General features: G+C 41.4%; 2 protein-coding genes and 1 pseudogene across 4 annotated transcripts in view; all 3 read right to left on the bottom strand.

Moving 5' to 3' along the window:
- Nucleotides 1-1577: 1577 nt before the first annotated feature.
- SLC35E3 (solute carrier family 35 member E3) lies at nucleotides 1578-18251 on the bottom strand. The gene is made up of 5 exons (XM_029206681.1): nucleotides 17566-18251; nucleotides 16629-16739; nucleotides 12555-12713; nucleotides 8612-8694; nucleotides 1578-3774 (listed from the first exon to the last, which is right to left on the bottom strand). Exons 1-5 carry the CDS (start codon nucleotides 17965-17967, stop codon nucleotides 3588-3590), a joined length of 942 nt encoding a protein of 313 aa, XP_029062514.1. The 5' UTR covers nucleotides 17968-18251; the 3' UTR covers nucleotides 1578-3587.
- Nucleotides 18252-19626: 1375 nt separating this feature from the next.
- Nucleotides 19627-20221, bottom strand: LOC114886044 (annotated as a pseudogene).
- An 848-nt stretch (nucleotides 20222-21069) lies between these two features.
- NUP107 (nucleoporin 107) overlaps nucleotides 21070-24723 on the bottom strand; it is a 44551-nt gene continuing 40897 nt past the window's right edge. For 2 of the 3 annotated variants that reach the window (XM_029206427.1, XM_029206430.1), the window contains 2 exons: nucleotides 21795-21962; nucleotides 21083-21426 (listed from right to left, as the gene is read on the bottom strand). In XM_029206427.1, coding sequence (XP_029062260.1) covers nucleotides 21319-21426; nucleotides 21795-21962 — 276 coding nt within the window. In that variant the 3' untranslated portion in view covers nucleotides 21083-21318. Of the gene's footprint in view, nucleotides 21427-21794; nucleotides 21963-24723 lie in introns of all 3 variants that reach the window. The other variant, XM_029206428.1, reaches the window with a different exon arrangement.

Genomic DNA, 24723 nt, shown 5'->3' with positions numbered 1-24723 from the left:
TTGATTACTTGATTAATAACTGGATTTCTCAAAGATGCCTCAAAATCAAGATGGCTATGTAGGAACTCGGGCTCCATCCTCCCCACCCCAACCGTCTTCTCACGTTTCCTACCTCAGAGAGTGGCGCCATCCTCTAACGAGATGCCCAAATCAAACACGTGTGATTCTTGACTTCATCCCCTCCCATGCCCTCCATTTCCAATCCATCTCAAGTCTACTTGATCCCATCTACTAAATCCTCTTGATCTACCCACTTCGTCATCTCACCACCACCCCTTCAAGCTATCACGTCTCCTAGCATCTCTCTGGTTCTCTTCCAACTGTTTCAAAACGAAGGGGTCGACTGTGTTGACGTTCAGAACACTCCCTTCTTGCTCTTACTGGATGCCTAACAATGCCTACAAGGTATTCTATGGTCCGAGGCTGGCCTTCCTTTCCAGTCTCGTGTCATACCACATCTCCCCTTCCCTAAATGTAGCCGCTATGCTCCATCCTTTTTGCAGTTCTTTAAACTCATCATAAACTCCTCCAACCAATGGGTCTTTGTATGTGCTATTCCCTTTTATCAGAATGCAATCCCCCTCTTTGCTTAGCTAACTTCTATATGCCCATCAGATTTCAGTTGAGTTGTTCTTTCCTCGTGGACGCCTTTGCTGACAGCCAATCCTGGGCCAGATTCTTTTGTTACATGCTCCAGAGAACCACGTTCCTTTTACTATTTGAGTTTGTACTAATAAACTCACATTTTAATTAATGTCTATCTTTTCTGCTAGACCAATATTTCTTAAGATCACAGGGAACACAGGAGTGTCTTTGCACAGTGTCTAGCACAGTATTTGGCACAAAATATATGTTCAATAAAACTTGTTGAATGAATGAAATGATCATTGTATTCCTGATGTTAGCAAGTATAATCCAGTTCAAGTTTGGAAACAGAAAGTGCAAAACAGAATCTATCTAATAAATCTGGTCTTCATTCGTTTAATCAGACTTTCTCCTTTGGCCATTCTGCATATTCATTCACCCAACGACTATTCACCGATGGGGTCAATGTGGAGTGTCGATTAGTGCTCACTTTTAAGTAGATTATTTTAGAAAAGATGACCACTGATTTGAAACTAGCAAGATTTAAAAAGTATTTTTAAAAATGCAACAGGAAAAAGCTTGCTTCATTTCATAGAAAAAGATTTCTCCTTTATGTTATTTTAAAAGGGAGATGAGGATTTTGTTTCATTAGATGCTGCATATTTGGGGGCTGGACAGGCCACTGTTACCCCTGCATATACACAGATGCCATCCTTCTTCTGCCGGTCCTAACATGTGACTTGAAAGTAAAAACATCAGGTTCTCTTTATTTATAACAGGTAACAGCTGAAGTCCAGTCATCGAACATACAATAAAAAACAAATGCAGTTACATCCGTAACAAAAGGACAGCCAGCATGCTTTCTTCCATAGCACTGCATTTCTGGTTTGTCTCTGTGGTTGGTCCTTATGGTCTGGAACATTTTTCCCCCAGGAATTTCCTTTTCAATGGGAAGACAGTCTTCAGGGCAAAAACTGTTTATCAGGCTCTAGTTCCAGGAGTACATATTTTATTCACTTATAAATACGTACCCTCCCATGCTGTCTTGTTCCAACCTTCCTTGCATTCCTATTGACATCGGTCATTTATTATAACTCTCCCCCAACATTTATTATAAATCCCCTTCCCAAGTTGTATTTACAGTTAAGAAGAATTTGTACATGGCACAGATCAACTCAGCTGTTAGTGCACAGAAGTCGCATAATCCTCTGAAATACTTTTCTCCAGCTTTGGGGAAATAATTATATGTTAATTTAAACATACACAGAGAACATTTCTTAGACAAACATAACTCCTGAGGTCCATCTGGCAAGACAATCTGCTTTGTATTTCTTAGCACAATAAAATGTATCTTTGGAAACAGAGAAGAACCAAAAGTATTTAAAACAAAAACAGAAAACCACACATAAAAATCACACAACAGATTGACTGATACATTGAAATTCTGTCAAAATAAGATTTTCAGTGAGGCTTTTCACTTCAAACAGGCCAGGAAAAAAATAATCCTAAACGGCATATTTTATACACGTGGCTTTGTCCTCCTAAGTGTTGTGTTCTCGCCTGAAGTTTCTAAACAATGTTTAGAAAAAGAATTATTTATTACAAGAGGGATTACCTGTTTCAGTCAATTTATGGTGAGAGGTTATCAACAACTGCTTTGAATTCTCAAATGTCAAAAGTTGGAAGGCAGAAATAGATTTTGCAATTAAATAGGTGGCACAATTATTTCCTTCAGTATCATGTATTTCCCCCATAACATTTTTTTAAATTATCCCTTTAAAAAACTCATGGAACTTGTTAAATATTGACTGTTTCTCTACTTCTCTCTCAAATCTTTCCTCGTATCTTCATCAAGCTTCTGCTTAGTCTTTGAGTACATTTGCCTTGACTTGCTGCTCAAGGATTTTCCTCAGCCCCCTTAGAAAGGCTGACATAGTTCACTCCAAATCCTTCAGTGCCAAAGAAAGCTCCACGGATGCCTCACACGTGGTGGGTAGGGAATGACGGCAGGAAGGTAGTCTTAAGAAATTACCAACACGAAATGCTCAGAGGCCAGAAGAACAGTCACCAGGATAAGAAGAAACCTGCTCAATTCCTCCCGTAGTCCTTTCTTTGAGCCATTTAAACATGGAGCTATTTTGTTTTTTAACTTCATGTATAGTTTCTAGAGTTCACTGAGAGCTCAAAACAAGAAAATACCTACAGAAACTGTAGTTTTTTTGATAACATCTAACTTCTTACATCAATTTTCTACTAGAGAAATGGTACTTTTAGAACCGGATTTTGGCTTATGGTCCCCTTTACTACACTTTGCTTTCTAGAAATGTTATTTCATATCTATAAATGAAAAAAGCAGGAAGTTATACTAAAACAACTAAAATATCAATAGAAATGCTAGCTTTAAATTCTGACTTGAATACTTTGGCCTAAATTCTAACTGGGCTCACATTGGGGACCACCTAAGAGCAAGTAGGGGAGTCCTACGTGTCCTTCCTTAAAAACCACTACACGTTTGTAGTACAGTGATCTGAATTCCTTTGTCACCATTACAGAACTTTAATTTCATGTACTTCATTTGATATAAGCAAACATTCTGTGTACTTCATAGAATCATCTTTGAAAAGAAGCATGAGCCATGTTTTAGAGAATTACGTTTTTTAAAAAAGGTACTGTAAAAGAGAAAGTCATATTTATTTTATTTTTACTTAAAATTTTTTTAAATTTTTGGCTGTGCCACACGGCTTGTGTGATCTTAGTTCCCTGACCAGGGATCAAACCTGCACCCTTGGCAGTGGAAGCGTGGAGTCCCAACCACTGGACCACCAGGTAAGTCCCAAGAAAGTCATATTTATGAATAAAATTTCCTTTGCTTAACTTTTTTCAAACCATCATTTAATGTATTTTGCAATATAATTTTTGTTTCATCTTTGAAAGTAACTTGCACACTTAATACTTTTTTTTTATCTTCTTCAGGCGACTTTCTTTTCTCTATGAAAACCTAATTAAGGACGTTGCATCAATTTACTCTTACTTCCTTCCTGTTCACTGAGTTTAATATGGGTATAGGCAAGAATGCCAAATAGTGTACATAACATGCCAAGACCCTGATTAATGGACAATGGATCCTTAAATAAAACATATCCTCCAAATAAAGTAATGCAGAACTTGAAGTGTCCAAACATGTTATAGCTGAGGTTTTTGGATAAGGATAAAAAAGAACAAGCCAGATGTTATATTCACACACACACACACACACACACACACACACACCACGAAGCAAAAGCTTCCTGTGCCTGGAGAGAAGTGCACGAAACGCAGACTAAACAGCGGCCCCACCCCTGCCCCCATCGCCCCGCCTCCCACCCCATCTAAAGAACAGGAACTTCAGTGAAGTGCTGGCTTGATCCTAGCTTCTTCAGGTAGGTTTTAGCAAGTAATCAGTGACAGGAGACTGCCTCAACTCTCCTTGTTGACCTCTCCAAAGAGAAAAGGGGCTGCAGTACAAGGGTGGGGAAGGGATTCAGAACAAGGTACAGAGAAGGTCTTTTGTAGAGCAATTTGTGATGTTGTTTCATGGCACCATTTCTAAACTTCCCTTGGCAAATAAGGTGAGACGTGAAAGGTGCCAGATGGCTGACACAAGGTCAACACAGCCAGTGTGCTTAAGTTTAAGAGGGAATCGGGGACAGGGGATGGAACACCACCGAGCACCAATACATGCCAGGCACTACGCCAGGTGCATATATAACACCATTTTATTTAAGCATCACATTTCCCTTCACTGTGGTATCACTCCTCCCATCTACAACTGTAGAGGCTTGAGGATTTTAAGTAACTTAGATCACAGAGTTAGTAAGCAGCAGAGCCAGAGGCCAAACACAGATGGGTCTATTTAACTCCAAAGTCCATGTTTGAGATGAGCAGACTGCCAGTAACTTGCTGCTGGATTAGGATGTTTCCAAATCACTGTTCATTTAAAAGACAAACTAAAGACACACAAATGGTTCCTTTATAAATTATTCTCTTCCTGTATTTTAAATAGTTTTTTATATATGGATTAGTACTTTATGATTTTTCAGATGTCTGATATGTACCCATCTACTCTTCCCAAAAACAGTACTAGAAAGAGCTACCACTCTGTACCTCAGCATCATTGTGAGGATTAACTAAGCTAATATACGCGAGGCTTCGAGCACCCAGTAAGCACCCGATGGGTCAGCTATCAACAGCAGTACTTACGCATAATAAACACCTGCCAGGTGCTGGACACATTCTCTCAAGCACTCACCCAACTCTGTAGGTACCACAACCCCCGTTTCATAAGTGATGAGAGTGAGACCCGAGATCTACCACAAGTCACGCAGGCCCACAGGCAGCGGCGGGGCCGGGCTGGCACACCTGGACCTGTCCGACCTCAAAGCCCAGGCTCCCTCCTCTGTTCTGAGCCCAACTAAGCAGCTTGGAAGTTGCTTCCGAGCAGGAGAGCACGGGCTGAGTCACCAGGGTACCCGTGCTGGCCCGACCCAAGAAGGGTAATTTTCCTGCGGGATGGAGGACCTTCCCGAGGACGTTAATTATAACCATAATAAAGCAGGCTTCATTTTCAATTACGAGCTATCTTCAAGTGAACCGGCTCCCGCACTTCAGCATTTCCTTACTCCTCAGCCTCGCTTTGAAGTGCTCATGATCTGTTAACAATATTTACATGAGAGGAAAGGCAAATTTAAAGAAATGCTTCAGTGAATCCTTTTGTAAATTAGAAAAATAACACAGAACAAAACAGGTGCAATCTATACCCGACATCTCCAATTCTCCACTCTGCTCCGGTCAGCTTCCACCTGGACACACTGAAGTTCTCCTCAAAACCTCCACCTCACCACATCCCTTCTTCCATTCCTTTCCAGCCTTCCTCGAGCTTGACCTGTCAGCGGCCTTGGACACAGCTGACTCCTCTTCCTCCTCACTTGGCTTCTACACCCTGTCCTCCTTCCTTCCACCTTGATCACTCCTTCTCTGCCCCTTCTGCCTGGCTCCTGTCATCTCTCCAAACTCTAAACACCGAGGTGACCCAGGACTCGGTCTTTGGGCACCTCTTTTTCTTCCACTTGTTTGCCTGGTAATCTCAGCCAGGCTCACTGCTTCAAACCACATCTACACACTACTGACTCTCTCCGGAATACCTCCAACAGAGACCTCGACCTTGAACTCAGATTCTTTTTACCCAAAACTGAGCACTTGGTCTTCCTCCCCTCTCCCAAGCCTCCTGGGGGCTGTCCTATTTCAGTCCATGGCAACTCCACCCTGCCAGGTGCTCAGGCCCAAACCGGGTGGCAACCATCTTTCCTCTCTCATTCTCCACATCCGGTCTGCCAATAAAACCTGCTGGCTCTACTTGAACATATATCCAGAACCCAATCACTTCTCACTATATCCACTGCGACTGTCCTGGTACCAAACCGCCATGGCTTCCTGATGGTTTCTCTTCTTCTCTTGCCACTTTCAGTACAGTGGTTTTCCCAACCAGGGGTGATTTTGTCACCTGGGCAAGGTCTGGACACAGTTTTGGTTTTCATAATTGGGGAAAGGGATGCTACTGGCGTCTAGTGGGTAGAGGCCAGAGATGCTGCTAAACATGCTCCAATGGGCAGGACAGGCCTGTCCACTGGACCAAAAAGGCCAATAGCACTGAAGTTGAAAAGCACCCCCGGTCTGTTCTCAACACAGTAGCCCAGAAGGATCCTATTAGAACAGACAGAAAATCATGGCATTTCTCTGCTCAAAACTCCAACGCCGTCCCCTCTCACTTGGTGTAGGAGTCCTCGTGTGAAAGTTCTGCTCAGTCAGGCCCCCTGTTACTCTTCAGGGACAAAGAACCCACCCTTTGTTCTTCCCGCTCCAGCCACACAGACTTCTTGTTTCTTCCAGCCTCTCCCCTGCTGTCCCCTCTTCTTGGAACGCTACCCATCCTGCCCTGCACAGAGCAACCTCACTTCCTTCAGGTCTTTCCTCAAAAGTACCTGTCTTGCTGAGGCCTTCCCAACTACCCTCTGTAAAACTGCAACCCTGTCCCCAACATTTCACATCCCTTTTCCTGCTTAACCTTTTTCTCCTTATCACTTAACACAATCTAGCCCTGTATATGCCCATTTCTTATTTTTCTTGTTTATAGCCTGTCTTCCTTCCCAGAATTTAAGCCTGTGAGAGCAAAGATTTTTGTCTCTTCGGTTCACTACTATATCTCCAGTGCCTGACAGACAGTAGATATTCAGTATGTGAATATTTATTAAGTCAAAGAACAGTTTTTAGGGGGCATTCAATAAGTATTTGTTGACTGAATGAATGGATGCTCTTAATCAGGGCGCATACTTGGATGCCTTGATCTAGCAGCATGGAGCATAAATCCTGGGGCTAGACTACCTGGGCTCAAATCTGGACACCACACTTCTCAGCTGGGTAACTCCAAGTGAGTTATTCAACCTCTCTGTGCCTCTATTTCCTCTTCTGTAGAATAAAATGATAGAATTTATCTCTTCGAGCTGCTGTAAAAACTAAATGCTTAATACACACAAGATGTTTGGAACAGTGCCTGACACAAAATAAACATTTATTAAGTGTTGTTTATTTTTTAATTTTTAAAAAATATTTATTGGGCTTCCCTGGTGGCACAGTGGTTAAGAATCCGCCTGCCAATGCAGGGGACATGGGTTCGAGCCCTGGTCCGGGAATATCCCATATGCTGCAGAGCAACTAAGCCCGTGCGCCACAACTACTGAGCCTGCACTCTAGAGTCCGTGAGCCACAACTACTGAGCCCACGTGCCACAACTAATGAAGCCCGCACGCCTAGAGCCCATGCTCCACAACAAGAGAAGCCATAGCAATGAGAGGCCTGCGCACTGCAAGGAAGAGTGGCCCCCGCTCGCCGCAACTGGAAAAAAGAAAGCCCGTGTACAGCAACAAAGACCCAACGCAGCCAAAAATAACTAACTAAATAAATAAATTTTTTTTTTTTTTTTGCACAGGCTCTGGACGCACAGGCTCAGCGACCATGGCTCATGGGCCCAGCCCCTCCGCGGCACGTGGGATCCTCCCGGACCGGGGCACAAACCCATGTCCCCTGCATCGACAGGCGGACTCTCAACCACTGCGCCACCAGGGAAGCCCTAAATAAATAAATTTTTAAAAAATTATTTATTTATTTGGTTGCGCCGGCTCCTTAGTTGCGGCACGTGGGCTCCTTAGTTGTGGCATGCAAACACTTAGTTGTGGCATGTGGGACCTAGTTCCTGGACCAAGGATCGAACCCGGGCCCCCTGCATCAGGAGCACAGAGTCATAACCAATGCGCCACCAGGGAAGTCCCCAGGTATTGTTTTTTTAAAAAAATTATCATTATTATCACTGTTATTTACTGATAGTGGGCAAATATGCTGCTTTTTTACTTTGTTGACATCTCGGTGTTCACTCATTAAAAGCAAAATATTAAAAATGGGCAGTTGAGTTTGATTCAGACATTCAAGTCATGACTCCACTTCTTGATTTGAAGTAATATTGAGAAAAGCAGGCACACCCATAGCCAGACAAGTACAAAAACAAGCTCAAAAGTCAGAGCAACTGGTCTGAAATTATTTTCTGTTATTTGGATTAACCACATCTTTACCTTATCAAACTATCGAGAACTGAAAAGTGATGGAAAACATAAGTATCCACCCCATTATTCACTCAACAAATATTTATTTAACCCCACTATGCACAAGGAATGGTGCTCTATGTTAATTCTGATAAGGGAAAAGGTCACCTATTCCTTAAAGAAAATTCAAAAGCATTTATCTACAGAAAGCTAACCCATTTCCCCAGTTCACAGTTCTTTAAATTTCCACAGACTCTAGTAAGAGACTAAAAATAACTCACTCTACTCAATTTAGGCCATGCAATAGAAAGTGTGAGACTCAAATAAGGAAATCAATGTGACAGAGTTTTGGAGAATATAAAAGACTACACATTTGTAAGTTGTTAGGAAAAGGATACGTGACTGGTGAAGTGTTCCCAATGATCCAATAAATCGATAAGTTCACCATGAAAGCTATTACTCCAGAGAGCAGGACCATCAGCTACAAATAAACCAGAAGAATCATTAATGCAAAGCAGCTGCAATCATTGCAATCATCAAGTGAAAATACACTTCATCAGGCACTTCTACCAACCATTAAAAACAAGATTTTTAAAAAGAGAGAATCAAGTTGGGAGATAGCAAGAACTGAGGGTTAAAGAGCAGAATGAGTAGTATTCACAAATGTAATTTTGTCTACAAAATGCAATGGAAAATTCTCCAACAATATCCTGCCTCTGAATGTAAATCTCCAGATTCATTTTTCTTATCTATCCAAAGAAAAATTATTTTGTAATAATTTCTTATTATAAAAGTAATATATATTCATTACAGAAAAACCAGACAATAAAGATGAGCAGGAATATAAAGAATTCTTTTTTTCCTTCTAGTTTTATTGAGATATAATTGACATACAGCACTGCGTAAGTTTAAGGTGTACAGCCTCATGATTTAATTTACACACATTATGAAATGATTACCACAGCAAGTTTAGAGAACATCCATCATCTCATGTGAATACAAAATTAAATAATAGAAAAATAGAAAAAAAGTTTTTTTCCTTGTGAAGAGAACTCATAAGGAATTCTTTAAATCTCAACCACTCACCACTATTAATACGTTGGTATATATCCTTCCAGATCTTTTTTCCATTGAGTTGTTTATATTTATTCTTATTTAAATTCAATCAGTAGGCATTCATCAGGTACCTATAAAGCTAGGCCAGGCCTTGTAAGGAACACAGTGGGTTCCTGCCCTCAAAGATCTTAGAAACTGCTTGAGCACATGATAAAAATCTTGATAATCATAGCTTATACTTATATAGTACTTATTATGCACCAAGAATTGTTCTAAATATTTTACATATATTAACTCATTTAATCATTGCAAACAGCCATGAGGGAGTAAAATATCTTCCCTTTTTACAGACAAGAAAACAGAGCACAGAGAGGTAAAGCAACTTGCCTAAGACACACAGCCAGTAAGAAGGGCCAAGGTACTGGAGGCCCTGCTCCTAACCTGCTCTGCCATGCTACCTCTTAACCACATGAAAGAGAGAGTGCAATACAAGGTGAACAGCTCAGGCAAGAAAAGAAAGTGAGTCCTGAGCTCTACCTCGTTAATAGGCAAACAGACAATAGGTTCTGTAGGACTCTAGACAGGAGATGTCCTTCTGGGCTGCGAAAGCAAGAACAGTCTTTGGATTTCAAATGCATGTTTTGATTAGAGAAAGAAATAACAGGGGCAGGAAACAGTATGGGTCAAAGCATGGAGGCGTGAAAGCCCAGGTGTGTGCATGGGATGGCGAGTTAACCGACTTGGCTGAGGTGGGGGACCAAAGCAGCTGTACCACTGTAGACACACACAACACTCTGTCCAAACGTATCCCACAATTTCATTGTAAAAGTTATAAAACCATTTTCTATTTCTGAAATAAGAGAATCTAGAGAAAATATTAGTTACAATTTGAATAAGTAAGAAGTTTAAATTCCAAAGAAAATGTCATATTTGAAGATTCTTTCTGTCCCATGTGGGTTTTCTATTTTTAAATCAGTGCAGTCAGAAGACCAGGCCAATTGGATTTGCAGCCTATTTAGGTAGAAATAGTAACACCTTATTTGTTTTACAACAGTGAGTTCCATTAAATTTTCAACTAAGAGAAACTTGCTCCTTAAAGATTTTAAAAACTGTTTCTAGAAATGTGTCCTTGTTAATTTTATTGAGTTCACAGAATGTCACATGCCTATTTCTTGATGACCTGGCACATCATTAAAAACACAATTACATGCTCTACTTTGAGGCAATGATGCCCTCTAGGGACAAGAAGGAATGCAGGTGACTTTCCCTTATTCAATGGCCTCAGACTGGCTACGCTCTTGTTTCTTTGACGTTTTTTATGGCCTTTCTGCTGAGGTCCTCTTTTCAAATCTGTCAGAGGGCCAGTCACATAAAGCCTCTCCCCTCCTAATCTAAGGTGCTCAAGCTGCAGTGGTTGATAGGCAAGATGACCAAGATGGGTAACTTTTGTAAAAGTAAGAGGAGATATTACCTGAGAGATGGTCCACTGATTTCTACCTTGGGAAAAAAGTGCAAATGCTAAAGTATATGAATTCGAAACAACGATCAATCTGCTCACAGGCAGCCTCGCAGGGTGGTTAAGAACGTGGACTTTGGATCTGGAATGCATGGATTCAAAATCTGGCTCTGCTGTGGACCTTGACTCAGTTACTTAACGCTTTGTCTCTCAGTTCCCTCATCAGTAAACACCTAATAAAGTTGTTATGAGGATCAAATAAGTTAATATTTGCAAAGAGCTTAGAATAGTGCCTGGAGCAGAGTAAGGGCTATGCAAGTTTGATAAATCAACACCACCAGCAAAAAAGACGTTCCCACTGACTGTGTTAAAAGTATGGGAAGCAGGAGTTCCTTTCCTAAATAGGGGGATTATACTTTCTAACTTTATTAAAAAAATGTCCCCAAAGTACAGGTCCCTTTGATCTGGCAATTCCACTCTAGGACTCTAACCCATAGAATAAAAAGTACCAGTTCATGAGGACACATGTACAAGGATGTTTACTGTAATACTGTTCATAGGGTTAAAGAACTGGAACTATTATACAGGTACTGAAAGAATGATTTCAAGGGATTTTCATGGGACATTGTTAAGTGAGAAAAGCAAGATACAGAAAATCATGTGTAATATGATCCCACTTCTGTAAAAAAACCAATGTGCAATTTATGTGTACATACGTGCATTTGTGGCTGTGTATGTTGTATGTGTTTACATGTGGGTATGCACAGCACGGAGAAAAACACGGAAGAACAAACACTAGAATGTTAACATGACTTATTTCAAGGGACATGGGTGAGGTAATGGGATGTTGATGTGTGTATGGGTAGGAGGGCTGAGGAAAAGGAATCCATGATAAAAGCTGCATATGTAGGGAATTCCCTGGCAGTCCAGTAGTTAGGACTCCACGCTTCCACTGCAGGGGGCACGGGTTCGATACCTGGTAGGGGAACTAACATCCCACATGCCATGCGGCGCAGCCACAAAAAAACCTCCCAAAGGGCTTCCCTGGTGGCGCAGTGGTTGAGAGTTCGCCTGCCGATGCAGGGGACACGGGTTCATGCCCCGGTCCGGGAAGATCCCACATGCCGCGGAGCGGCTAGGCCCGTGAGCCATGGCCGCTGAGCCTACGTGTCCGGAGCCTGTGCTCCGCAACGGGAGAGGCCACAACAGTGAGAGGCCCGCGTACCGCAAAAAAAAAAAAAAAAAAAAAAACCCTCCCCAAAACCCAGCATATATAATACGGTTACATACATATGAAATTAAACATACACACACATGCGTGTGTCTGTGTATATGAAAGAGATCCATGAAATGACCATCACCAAAACGGTAAAGGTGTTTATCTTAGTGTGGCAGGATTTGGGGAGACCTTCACTTTATAATTTTATGTATGTTCAAAAATGCATACAATGAGCATGTACTACTTATACTATTACAAGAAAATCAACAAGGTTATATTTTCATTATTTAAGAAACAAAAAAAATGCCCAAAGTATTGGTGGGCAATAGCCTGGTGGGCTCAGTACAGTAACCAGACATCAGAAGACCTGAATTCTAGTCCTGGTTTGGCCACTGACTGGCAATTTAACCCTAAGCAAGTCCCTCAATCTTTCTGTGCCTCAGTTTCTTCATCTAATGAATAATCCTTAGCTTGCCTCCCTTAAAGGGTGATTATAAAGACTAAATGTGAGAATGGATCTGAGCTAGTGCTCTGAAAACTAAAAATTGCATTAATAATGGAGAAATTATTATTATCTTGTTTCTTAGACACCAAAACAATTATAACTTACCAAAGCAGAGACTGACCAGGGACCAAATATTCCTCCTTCTGCAAACACTGGCTCAAAGAAGGGCACGGCGACCAGCAACATGGCAGATGACATCGGGGCCTGGTAGTACAGCAGCTGCATCGAGTTTACTTGCAATTCATGCTGTTTGGCTCCTACCCACTGAAAATTAGGAAAGAGAACGAGTTAGGCAGAAAAAAACAGCATCACTCAACAAACAAAAGATGCAACTCTAGCCACAAACATGGGAATGTGAGGCAGGGCGGGGGGAAGAGGAAATGCCTAATGAGTCTATAAGATTTCAAAGATCAATAATATATATGTATATTATATTAAGCTCCCTGCATGAAAGGAGCTTTATAAATTCAATGTCTGATAATCTATTTTCTTCTCAATTATAAAGGAGAAAAAAAATCCTCTTTTCCCTCCTGATCTGAGTAGATGGGGAAAGTCAATGCATACCGGGGGGCCCACAGGCATCAGCGATCTTGGGAAAATTAGGCAGGAATGGAAATTTCTAAGCAGGGTAATATTTATAAGCAGGATAAGCAGGAATACAGATGCAATGTCAGACTTCATTTCTTTCTAAAAATGGCCCCCAAAACGAAGACTGGGGGGCAGGGCAGACTCTAATTACAGATTGACAGAAACCTCAGTTATCCCAGGTGGCTGCCAATATGTGTGGCTAGAAAGGTATGTGAGGTCTTTTCATCCACTTCAGAAAACCCAATCGATGGTAGAAGGAATTTTCCTCCTTATGGCTGACGTTTCGGTGGGTAATCCCACACCAATACTCCTCAATAAACTAAATAATCACAAACTTTAAAAGACTATCCTTCGGTAGAACCAACACCCCAAAGCCTCAAATCCCATCAGTTCTCAAAATGCTTCACAAATATAACTGAAAAGGAGGCTTTAAAGAAAGCTTGATAGGACTGTCTGAATAAGATCTGGCAGGAACAGCCAGGCTTTTGAATAACTGCTCCTACATAATCCTCTTTCCTGTAGGTCCGGGTATACTGTTACATAAACTCTAAGTCTATAGAAATTCACCAAGACAAAAATAGAAGAGCAAGAAATCTGAAGCATACTCCTGTCAGCCTTAATGAGAGTCTGCTGTGAACATGAAGGACAAAGAATTGATTCTTTTGCTTGGGACACTGCAGCAAGCAAAAATGAATGCAGAGGGTATGTGCACTGCCCTGTGTTGCTCCAGCAGCCTCTGTGGGCAGCTGTGTGTCTCTGATACAGGACAGACAGCCTGGAATGGTGGTGACTCTGAGGCCACCACGTGCCCTCACTGCCGTGCAGCCTGGCTTCTGCCCACCAACCCTCTCGTGAAACTGCTCCCCAAAAGGGCACCTTCACCTCCAGTGGCCACATCAAAGGACTGCCCTCGGTCCCCTTCCGGCCGCAGCCCTCTGCAGAACCTGCAGATTTCTCTTGGAAGAACTTGGCTGCTGGTTCGCGCTGCTTCCTCGCTCACCTGTTCCTTCACTTACTACCTGTAAGAGAGATGTCTGGCTTTCCTCTTTTATCTCCCTCACTGATCTTTTACTATCCGCTGACATCTACAGCTCTGACCTCCTTCCTTGAGCATCCTTTAAGTCCCACCTTCAACAAACAGCTTACTGGCCATCTTCAGTTATATCACCTGAAGGAGCTTGTTTAAGATTAAGCGGATTAATTCCTTCTCCAAATTAGCTCCTCCTGTGCTGGTCCGATAATTAATGATATAATCTCCTCCAAGGATCAGACTCCTTATTTTCCTCATTCTCACATTCAGTCAGGTCCTACTAATTCTTTCTCCAAAAGGCCTCTGAAGTCTGTTCTTTCCTTTCCACGTCCAGTACCACTGTCCTTATTCAGGCCCTTCCTGTCTTCCCCTTAAACCATGGAGCACTTCCTGACTGCTCTGCTTGTCACCCTGTCGTCCCTCTTATTCATCCTTCACTGCCACCAGAGTGAAGTTTCTAAAACACAGGGAGTGATCAAGTCACTGCCCATCTGAACTCCTCTCCTGGTACCTGCAGGATAAAGGGCACATTTCCTCAGCATAACACTCAAAACTCTGCCATCTGGTCTCACCCACCCCTCAGCCTTGTCTTTCCACCACGCAACTCCAGTCCAGTCCCACCAAACAAATCAAGTTCTCCAAAAATGCTCTGTACTTTCACACATCACTGCAAAGAAAGACCTCTGCTCTATTTTTTTGCTAAGCGAATTCCTGTGCATTCTTCAATTTAAATTGTTAACCTTCCCATAAAATCTTACCTCACTACCGCCCTCGTGCAGAACTACCCCTTCTTCCCTGGTGCTCCTCAGAACTTTCCTCATACTCTGAGCTATACCACTTGTTATCAGCTGTCTCCATGTGTTTCTGCAATGCTGGATTATAGCTGCCCTTTATCTTTGTATCAAGGTTGAGCATAAAGCAGAAGAAATGTCTTTTGAATGAATGAAGGAGTCAACCATCTTTCTACCACTAAAACTAATAGTTGGTCACTCATCTCTTAATTCTTTTTAATGCCCTAGCAGTATAAGAAGAAATAACTTAGAAATTATACCAGGTTACAATGGGAAAATACAACTTTCCTTAAAATGAATTTTGGGAGGGAATACACCTATTCTGTACCAGCACTTTTACCATTTACTGATAATCAAAAACTCTGCCCATGACTTAGTCTATAATCATTCCTTGGTCAATCTCATTTCAGATATCTACCTGAGAGATACAGAATCCTTTGATTCCACCCTATAGCAATTTTGAAACTTGTGTGAACAAAAACGGTCATATTGGCATGGGCAGTGAGTACTCTGAATTGAAGTGATGTGTAAGGAATACAAGAAATTCTAACGTTCAACAAATGAAATTTCTTGCTATATCTAATAAATAATCCATACTGGGTCAAAAATAAAGTCCATTTAACAAAAAAGAGAAATAGGAATGTTCACTGACTGTATCTAATTAAAAAGTTTAACTTTAAACTCACTGAAGTATGCCCAAATGCAATTTTCTTAAAGCACAAACCTGAGCTTCCTCTGATTTCTCTCTGCAGTAAAAGACAGAATATCTTGAGGCCAAGTGACAAGATGGAGCGGGTGCCCCACCCTCTCATGTCACTGCTCTCTTTCATTTAAACTGCTTCTCTGCCACTAAGAAATGTTTTCAACCCCAGAATTTTCACATAACAATGTTTCTGAAATGACCAGTACTAGAAAATTTAAGATGCTAAAGCTGTATTATTAAACTCCTAACATTCATAACAAGAATGCCTTAGTTTATAACCAGTGGACGTTTGTGAAAAAAGTAAAACTGGTCACACAATTTGGCTCTGATTCCCCATACGCAGGCACTGGAAACCACAATTTCCAGTCCAAGGTTTTCAGTACAGAGAAAACACTGTTTCACTGTACCCTTCGCCATTCACTATTCTTTCCTCCAATATATAAGAAACAAACAAAAATACTTGTTGAGATTTTATGGTAATGAAGTAAGTGAATCCATGAACAAATGTCAAATAAATGGCTGTTACAGGCAAGTCACCGCGCTAGTGCAAGAAGTGAAATACCCATTGCTATAAAACATTGACGGAGAAAAATGATTAGAATATACGAGCTGTAACAGCAGCGTATCTTCTGAGGCAAAGATCTATAAATCTCAAATTTTCCTTTCCTGTTCAAATTTTTGCACCTGTACTCACTCCTTCACAGTAATGTCTTAATTAAAGAGTAAATGGTAAATACAACCAATGGACTCAATCCTCAAGTAAAAAGTCTTACTATTCATTTTGTAAAGATTTCCCAGAAAATAATATACCATCACCCCAAACTCAGACTGTTAAGCATGGGTAATATACACTTACAAACAGGTAGGGAGGTACTTGGTGAGCATCATACACCCAAGTTTCTCTGTCTCCTTTCTTCTCTTCACCTTGAGTCAGACAATTTATGCAATTATGCTTTCTTCCCAACAGTCTATTGTCTCTATACTGTATTGTCTAAACCTTGGGGCACAGCTTCAAAATTTATGAAATCTGCTAAAAAGGGCACATAAAGAAAAAAAAAATTACCAACCACTTGATAAAGGGATGTAACTAAAACACCAAGAGCAGCAAACACCGTTCCAAGGAAATTAAACTTCACATCGTAATAAGAATTTAGGATTACACCTACAGTTATAGGAATCTGTAAAGAAAAAGAGGTAAATGTTGTTCAGATTAAATTTATGAGACATAAAATTAGTATTCCTTTCACAGTGTCTTGAAAGGTTAATCATAAAAACATCATTAGGAAACAATGAACCTCTATAAATATTTTTTCCATTTGAAAAAAAAAGGACTGGTAATCCTATTTTTTCAAAATGAAATATGATAATTCTATATTTACGCTCACATTTAATTCTATTTAAAGTAAAATTCTGGGTAAAATGAGTCGATGCATTGCAGTTTGCAAGAAAATACCACATGCGTGCACATAGTAGTAAATGGACCCCAAAACCAGTGTCTAAACAATATATAAACATATAACAAAAGCATTAAGATTTTAAATGCTGTAAGTTATGAAGTGCTAAAATTATTTTAGTCTTATTTAAAGACGCTGAAGCCTCTGCAGTATGTCGCCGCAAACATATCCTGAGACTTAACATTTTACGTTTAGCATAAACGCTTTTCAGTTTGAGCTTTTGCACTTAATCCCATACAGATTTGCATCACCCAACACAGCTTTCTTTTCTTACCGATCATAGCATTTAAGGATTTCCATCAAACAGTAGTTATTAAAACTCACACAAGCACACTCTACTGGGCTAAAAGCCCAACAGAGCGCCAAGATGGCTTTTTTTCACCTTCCCCAAATAAGCCTGAAGTTCACTTGCTCACAAAGGACTCGAGTGGATTTCCAGACCACGGGAAAGAGCGTGGCGCAAGGGTAACCATTCAAATTTCCCGGGGAGAAAGACTGTCCAGGAGGTGGGTTGTTAAGAGGTGCGCCTCGCCCAGCTGAAGCTACTCACCAGCGTGAGCTGTATTTTGGTGGAGAAGGTTTTCTTATAGCAGAAGGTCTGGATGACTATGATCACCGGCGTGGTCATGGCCTTGGCCAGCTGATAGGTGCCTATGGTGTTGTTCTGCAGAGATAAGTTGGTGAAGACCACGAAGCCACAGAAGCTGAGGGCCAGGAGGAGAAGCTTGGAAGGCGGCAGACTTTTGGGGGCAAACATGTCCAGTTTCTGGCAGATGTACAAGCCCAGCCAAGTTACCACGAAGTGCACCAGGGTCAGGCTCATGTTGGGGAAGCCGTAGTGGACATAGATCCATTTGTTGAGGAACACGATGCAGATGGACACCAGTAGGTTGAGCAGGAGCCCGGCGGCGATGCGCCCTCTGCCTCGTACTCTATCGGCCAGCGCTGCCATGACCCCCGCGGAGCCGGGGTCCTTCACCCTCGGAAAGGGGCGCCCGGCCTACCTCCAGCTGCCCTTTGCCTCCTCCGCCGCCGCCGCGTCCTCGCAGCCCCCGGCTTTACGGTCCGGCCGGGGAGAGGCATGCAACCTCTGGGTCCCTGGCAAGCTGCAGCCTCAGCGGATCACACATGCTCTGCCACCGCCCATTCAGCCGGCGACTACGCGGCAGCACGTCCCGCGCGCTCCGCCCCCTTCCGCCCTCGGCCACGTGACTCGGGGAGCCCGCGCTTCCGCCCTTGAACAGTTCAGGAAGCGGCCTCTACCTGCGCAGGCGCGTTGAGTTCTGGGTGCGGAGAGCTGCGTGCTTGGTCCACTACCTCCTGGGTTACCTAAACCTGGCTGCGCCAATCGGGGACCCCTTTCTTGTTTGGTATTTTCTGTGTCGGTTGAGTAGACTTGCTAGGTATTCTTGGTGCTGAGCAAATTTAGCCCTCGCCAAACAGGGGAAAGCATTACTTCTTGAACATTTTACGTTCTTGAAACCATATTTTTAGACATTTTATTTTAAAAATCCAAACATAGAGAAGAGTAGACAGTATGATGAACCCTCATATACTCATCATGGTTAGTAAACTATTCAGATTTTTTTTTTGAATCAATGTTTGGTTTTTCATCGTCCTAGAAGTGTCCATTTTACTTAGATGTTCTAATATACTTGGTCAGAGTTGTATATGGTATTCTACCATATTTTCAATTTATTTCATCTGTTGTCACATCACTTTACTTATTCTAAACATTATGCATTTGAGTGAAATTCCTGGGTTAAAGGGTAAATTGTTGTTTATAATATTTGAAAAGGTCAATAAAATAGACAGTTATCCACAATAGAAATAGTCAAAACTTTCCCCAAAGATTGTACCATTTTACATTCCCCAGCAATATGTCCCAGTCACAGTTGCTCCACATCCTCCCAAACATTTGGTTGTTAGTCTTTGATTTTAGCCATTCTGATGAATGTATAGTGGTATCTCATGGTTTTAATTTGCATTCACCATTGACTTGAGCACTTTTCACAGGCACATGGTTAGGTATGTCTTCAAGAATCATCTGTTGTACTATTTTGTCCGCTCTTTAAATTTTTTTTGGCCTTTTTATTATTATTATTTTTTGCTAATCAAGTGATGCATTTAATGAAAACCACCTAAGATAGTAAAGGAGACATGAGCTAACTGCAGAGAATTTCTGTTGTAGAATACTTCCCCTCCACTACCACGCTGGACACCACTGCAGAGCAAGTCATGGCCAGTGAAGCAGCGGAGCTGGATGTGAGGAAGCTCATTGGCCAGATGCACTGAACTCAACGAGGCACGTGGAGATGAGGAACTTGCAGATGTAATATCCCAGCTAGATGGATGTGGTTTGGAACCCGTGCTTTGCTGCAAGGGCTAGTAACCCTAGGGCAAGTTGTCCAATATCCCCCAAGCAGCCTCATTTGGATCATGTCTGGTTAGACCCTCCTTATTCCAAAAGCAAAAACCAAACCAAAACAAACAACTCCCCCTGAAGACAAATCAATCCCTACAGTCTCACTTTCTCTTCCTTCCTTCAACCCTTTTACAAAGGATAACACAGGGGCGACAGTTCTGAGCTCTCAAGAAATAGGGTCTTAGATGCTTTTGGAGGTTGAGAGGCTAGAACGGCAGTCTAGAAATTCCTTTCATCTTATGGCACTGATTCAGTTTAGACTTGATCTCTCCTCCTCTCCCTCCACCCGTGCTCTCTCACCCCCAGACGGACATATTGGCATCAAATAGCTCTAGCTTTCAATCTGTACTGGGATTTGCCAGCAGAAGAGACGTTGGTCGTTGTCATCCGTAAGTTCCCACTCCACCACCAGTTTTATAGAGGGGTATTCACTCTTCACGGGTAGTTTATTCAAGTAGCTGTAGGTCTTGTCTTTTTCAATGGGGCAGCTGATTCCACTCTTACAACCGTCAGGCTCAGGAATAGGAAAGGGAATGGCGAAACCCATCACAATGCCATGCACCACGGCTTTGCTACTTTGAGACTGAGTGCTACTGGTGAACGTGACATTGACACTGTAAGACTGTCCTTTGTGCAGTTGGCAGGGTTGGTTGGAGCATGGATTCACATTCACTTCCTTTATAACTCCGACCCCAGAACTGCAGTCCTTGAAATGCACCGGCTCGGCCAGGGCAGAGGCGCTGAGTGCCAGGAACAGGAACGCGGCACCCAAGAAACGCATCGCAGCTAAGACTGCAAGCTCAAGGAAAAAAGCCTAAGAGTTCTTTATATATGCTGGACACGAGTTTTTTTAGTCAGTTATCCTTCTGCAAATATTTTCTCCCAGTCTGTGGCTTACTTATTTTCTTAATGTCTTTGAAGAGCAGAGTTTTATATTTTGATGGTCTAAGTAATCAATTTTTTCCTTTATGGTAATTGCTTTCTGTCTCTTGTATAGGAAATCTTTACCTACCCTTGGGTCCCAAAGATATTCTCTATTTTTCTTAAAGGTTTTATGGTTTCTGATTTCCTAATCTGTAGTGCCCCACCCTTCTTGTGCTTGTATCTCTGTCTTTGCAAATTCAGTGCATTACCCAGACCCCAGCTCAAATGCTACTTCCTCAGAAACCTCTTAGCTGCAAATAGTTTCTCCCTGCTTGGATTACTTGTATTTTAAAATGGCATTTAAAAATATATTTATTGTATTTCCCCTACTGGAAGGGCTAGATGAGATCTTACTCACTGTGTATTCCCCAATTTATTCACTGCTTGCTGTGTGCCAGATACTATTCTAAGTCTGTACATGCTCCAACTTATTTTAGAGCAGGTTTGCTGAATGAGAGTTAATAAACTAGAAACGTCATCAAAATAAAGAAAATAGCATAATATTATTTTAGAAAACATTCTTGCTATGTTCATCTAATTAACTGTAATATTTTAAAAACACCAAATTTTATGATGAGGACTTATATACCTGGCTTAAACATGTATCTACTTTCCATCCTCTTTAAGATTTCAGAGTACTTATGATCACAGGGAAAAAGGATAACAGGAAATTTAATTTCTTATTACATAATAGAGGGACGTTCCTGGAATTCATATGAACAGAAAATTTTAGTTTTTATATAGTTTTATTAATAAACACAGGGAATTATATAATACATTAAATTTTCAAAGTGTCACCATAATATTCTTAAAAGTACAAAATTAAATGCCTAAATTTCATAAACATTTTCCCCATAAGGCAAAAGAAAAAACCCAGTAATTACAAATATATATATTTTACAGAAAAACTTCCATTTATCATGGAAATTATTGAGATTACAAACAGCAGACGAATTATGACTGAATTTCATATCCTAATGGATCAAGTCCCTGGTCTAGGAGCATTAGAGAGGATTCTCTTAACTTCTGTAGCAATTTCCTTAGTTCTTCCTTAGAAAACACCTGATTTTTAAAAAAGAGAAAAATGTTAAGAATGAGAACAAAAAAGAGTGTGAATTTACAGTCATCTAATCAACCTGATTAGCTTAATGCAAGAAGAAATTCCTCTTTAAGGTTTATGTAGCCAGAGGCCAGTATATTAGGATAGCCCAGGACTTCAAAGCTACTTCTCTGGACCAGTCTATATACTTCAAACTGCTTAGAAATGTATACATATTTTGGATATAAAAGCACAAACATTAAAACTGGATCCCTACTTTAAGAAAGTCTAAGAACATCTAAAGAATATAAACACATCTCACAAACCTAAATATTATTACAGAGGTTATCAAATCACTAAAATTTAAAAGTGCAAATGCTCTAGAACTTACCAGATACAGCTTGTGGCGCTCAGAGGATACCATATCCGCTAACTGCAGGCATTCCTGATACTGACCGGTACTATGCAATATGGTGTGAAGCAGAAAACACAACATTGGCAGACAAAGCTTTCTCAGTAAAACCATTTGATATGTTCTTTCATGGTCTTCCTCAGCATCCTACAGACAGACATCAAGTAGTCATTCTAACAACTTTAAGCTAAATACCCTTACAAAAGAGTCAATGAATCAAACCAAAAAGCAACAGGTAAAAGCTAAAGTGTTTCTGTAAAGCTTGTCATGCTAACTAAAAATAAAACAAGGCAGGGTTTCTATCATGGTATCTTCAGAGGAGTCAGAAGTCTGAAAATGAAAACAGAATGCTTCTGAATTTGTACTTACTATGTTTTAAATAAAAACATGCATAAAAGGAAAAACAGAGACTAGAGCAAAAATCAGAACAGAAAATAATAACCATTGCCCTGGATATATACAGAAGGAAACACAGATACCAGGAGGACTGAGAGGGCTCTTCATACCACCAGCAGTGATTCCTGCTGGGAATAAGCATCAGGATGAGGGGAGAGGTGCACAGGGAGGACAACTTCATTGCACATATTTTGTTTCTTTAAACAGAGAATGAATTTATGATGTCTTTGTATAATTTATTAAAAATAGAAAAATTAAAAGAATCTGGGGGGCTTCCCTGGTGGCGCAGTGGTTGAGAGTCTGCCTGCCGATGCAGGGGACACGGGTTCGTGCCCCGGTACGGGAAGATCCCACGTGCCGCGGGGCCCGTGAGCCATGGCCGCTGAGCCTGTGCGTACGGAGCCTGTTGCTCTGCAACGGGAGAGGCCCGCGTACCGCAAAAAAAAAAAAAAAAAAAAGAATCTGAAGATTTGCATTGGGACAGAACTAACAGATACATGAGGATAACACTGTAGAGAAAACAGTGAGCATTTCCTTATAAGTATACAGGGGTCTTTCTAAAAAATTTTGTGGGTACTAAGAGTGCAGAAAAAAAAACAGACTTTTTTTTTTTTTTTTTTTTTTGTGGTACGCGGGCCTCTCACTGTTGTGGTCTCTCCCGTTGCGGAGCACAGCCTCCGGACGCGCAGGCTCAGCGGCCATGGCTCACGGGCCCAGCCGCTCCGCGGCATGTGGGATCTTCCCGGACCGGGGCACGAACCTGTGTCCCCTGCATCGGGAGGCGGACTCTCAACCACTGTGCCACCAGGGAAGCCCCAGAACAGACCTTTCATGCTCACTACATTTTCTTATAAAAAATTGAAAACTAAAATAATTAAAATAATAAAAAGGTACCCAACCACAATAAAATTTCTGAAATAATCTTAAAAATTAGGAGGAAATCCATAGGACTCATAGTGTAAAACAAAACAGAAAACAGGACAAGCAAAAATACCAACTGGTCCTTTGAAAAGCCTAATAAGACACCTAATTAATTAAAAATTTTTTCCTTATGACAATATTGATCACTAAAAATCTCTTCATGTGAGAGACTATAATATTAAATTGCTAAAACATTTTCAAAGGTAGATGTAAGTGGAGGTTTGAAGCAACAGAATGTAATCTGGAAATTATACCAAGGAATAATTGTACTAAATCTGACATAGGTCAGGTTTCCACACATATGAAAAATTAGTGTCAACCTTTTTGTCCTGTTTTGAGATATAGATACATAGAAGCAAATATTAAAACGCATGCTTTGTATGTTCTTAGCTTTAAAAGGGAAAGCACCTTCAGTTATTTTCTCAAATAGGAACTTACTACCTTTGGAGGTGGATTTAAAACACCTCAAGGTCTTACTCATAATTCGTATTAATGAATCCTATAGGGGCCTAGTAAGAATAAGAAGACTGCTTCTTTCTGGGTCACTCCATTTGTGCTCCAATGTACTCTTTCCCCCTATGATAAAGAAGCAAAGTACCCCTGGCCCCTAGACTCCTTTCCACCTGCTTACTGATAACCTCGTTTCATAGGATGGATTCTGGCACCTGCCTCTCCGAAATCCAGTTGCTGCCAAATATCAGGGTGTGATCTCTTCTGCTGACTATAGGCGATTTCCATACCAGTGGGTTGGCTGCTATCAACCATCAACCAACCAGAATCATGCCTGATGGGCCCAGCAATTTGCCACAAGGAAAAGGGAATAAATTGCTCTGCTACAACCTATGATATTTTTCTCATCTGAATAAAAAATCCTGTAAATTTGAAAAATTTGAAAAATCCTGTAAATATATAAAACAAAAAGATTCTTTCCATCAGGGACATGTAGTGCTTTATATGTGAGAAAAGCTCATTAACTGATATGTGTTGACGTGTTTATGTACATATATGTGCATATATGTATATGTCCTATTTCCGATAGGGGGTTTGGGGGCGGGGCAGGGTCTCTAAAGAGAGATGACGCTGGAGCAGACTGCTGAAGGAAGGAAGCCATCCATGCAGATATCTGGGGGAAAAGAGCACTCTAGGCAGAAGAACGGCAAAGGGGCCAGAAGGCTAGAGCAAAGTGAGGGGAGAGCAGTAGGATACAAGACTGGGGAGGCAGTCAGGGCCAGCGGATGTGTGATCTTGTAGGTCAAGAAAAGAACTCTGGGTTTTATTCAAAGTGTACCGAGAAGCCATCAGAAAGGTCTGAGTAGGAGAGTCATACCTCTTTGATTTTAAAAGGATTACTAGCTGATCTCTATGAGGAAGGGACTGCGTAAGGAAGAGTGGAAGCAAGGGAAAGACAGTTGAGGCTTCAACTAGAATGTGGTTGAGGCAGAGGTGGCGAAAAGTAGGTAAAGATGAGCTGCCTCCTCCATTCCCCCTGCCATCCCTGTGTGCCACCAGCCTCCAACACGAATGGGCCCGTTCTGCAGTTATGTAAAAAGTGAGGTACAGATGTAAAGAGTCAGCATACAAGGCCAGGGCT

Source organism: Monodon monoceros, unplaced genomic scaffold (genome assembly GCF_005190385.1).
Source record: "Monodon monoceros isolate NGI ecotype Baffin Bay Population unplaced genomic scaffold, NGI_Narwhal_1 Super_Scaffold_6, whole genome shotgun sequence".
In the NCBI taxonomy this organism is placed as follows: Eukaryota; Metazoa; Chordata; class Mammalia; order Artiodactyla; family Monodontidae; genus Monodon; species Monodon monoceros.
This window is presented reverse-complemented; position numbering and strand designations above follow the sequence as displayed.

Excerpts from the sequence above, each read along its gene's own strand:
- SLC35E3 (XM_029206681.1), bottom strand. The coding sequence starts at position 17,967 with ATGGCAGCGCTGGCCGATAGAGTACGAGGCAGAGGGCGCATCGCCGCC. Across the intron at positions 12,714-16,628 it reads TTACATCCCTTTATCAAGTG|TGGGTAGGAGCCAAACAGCA; the intron begins GTTGGTAATTTT and ends CCTAATTTTCAG. Across the intron at positions 8,695-12,554 it reads CCTGGTCAGTCTCTGCTTTG|CTGATGGTCCTGCTCTCTGG; the intron begins GTAAGTTATAAT and ends GTTTATTTGTAG.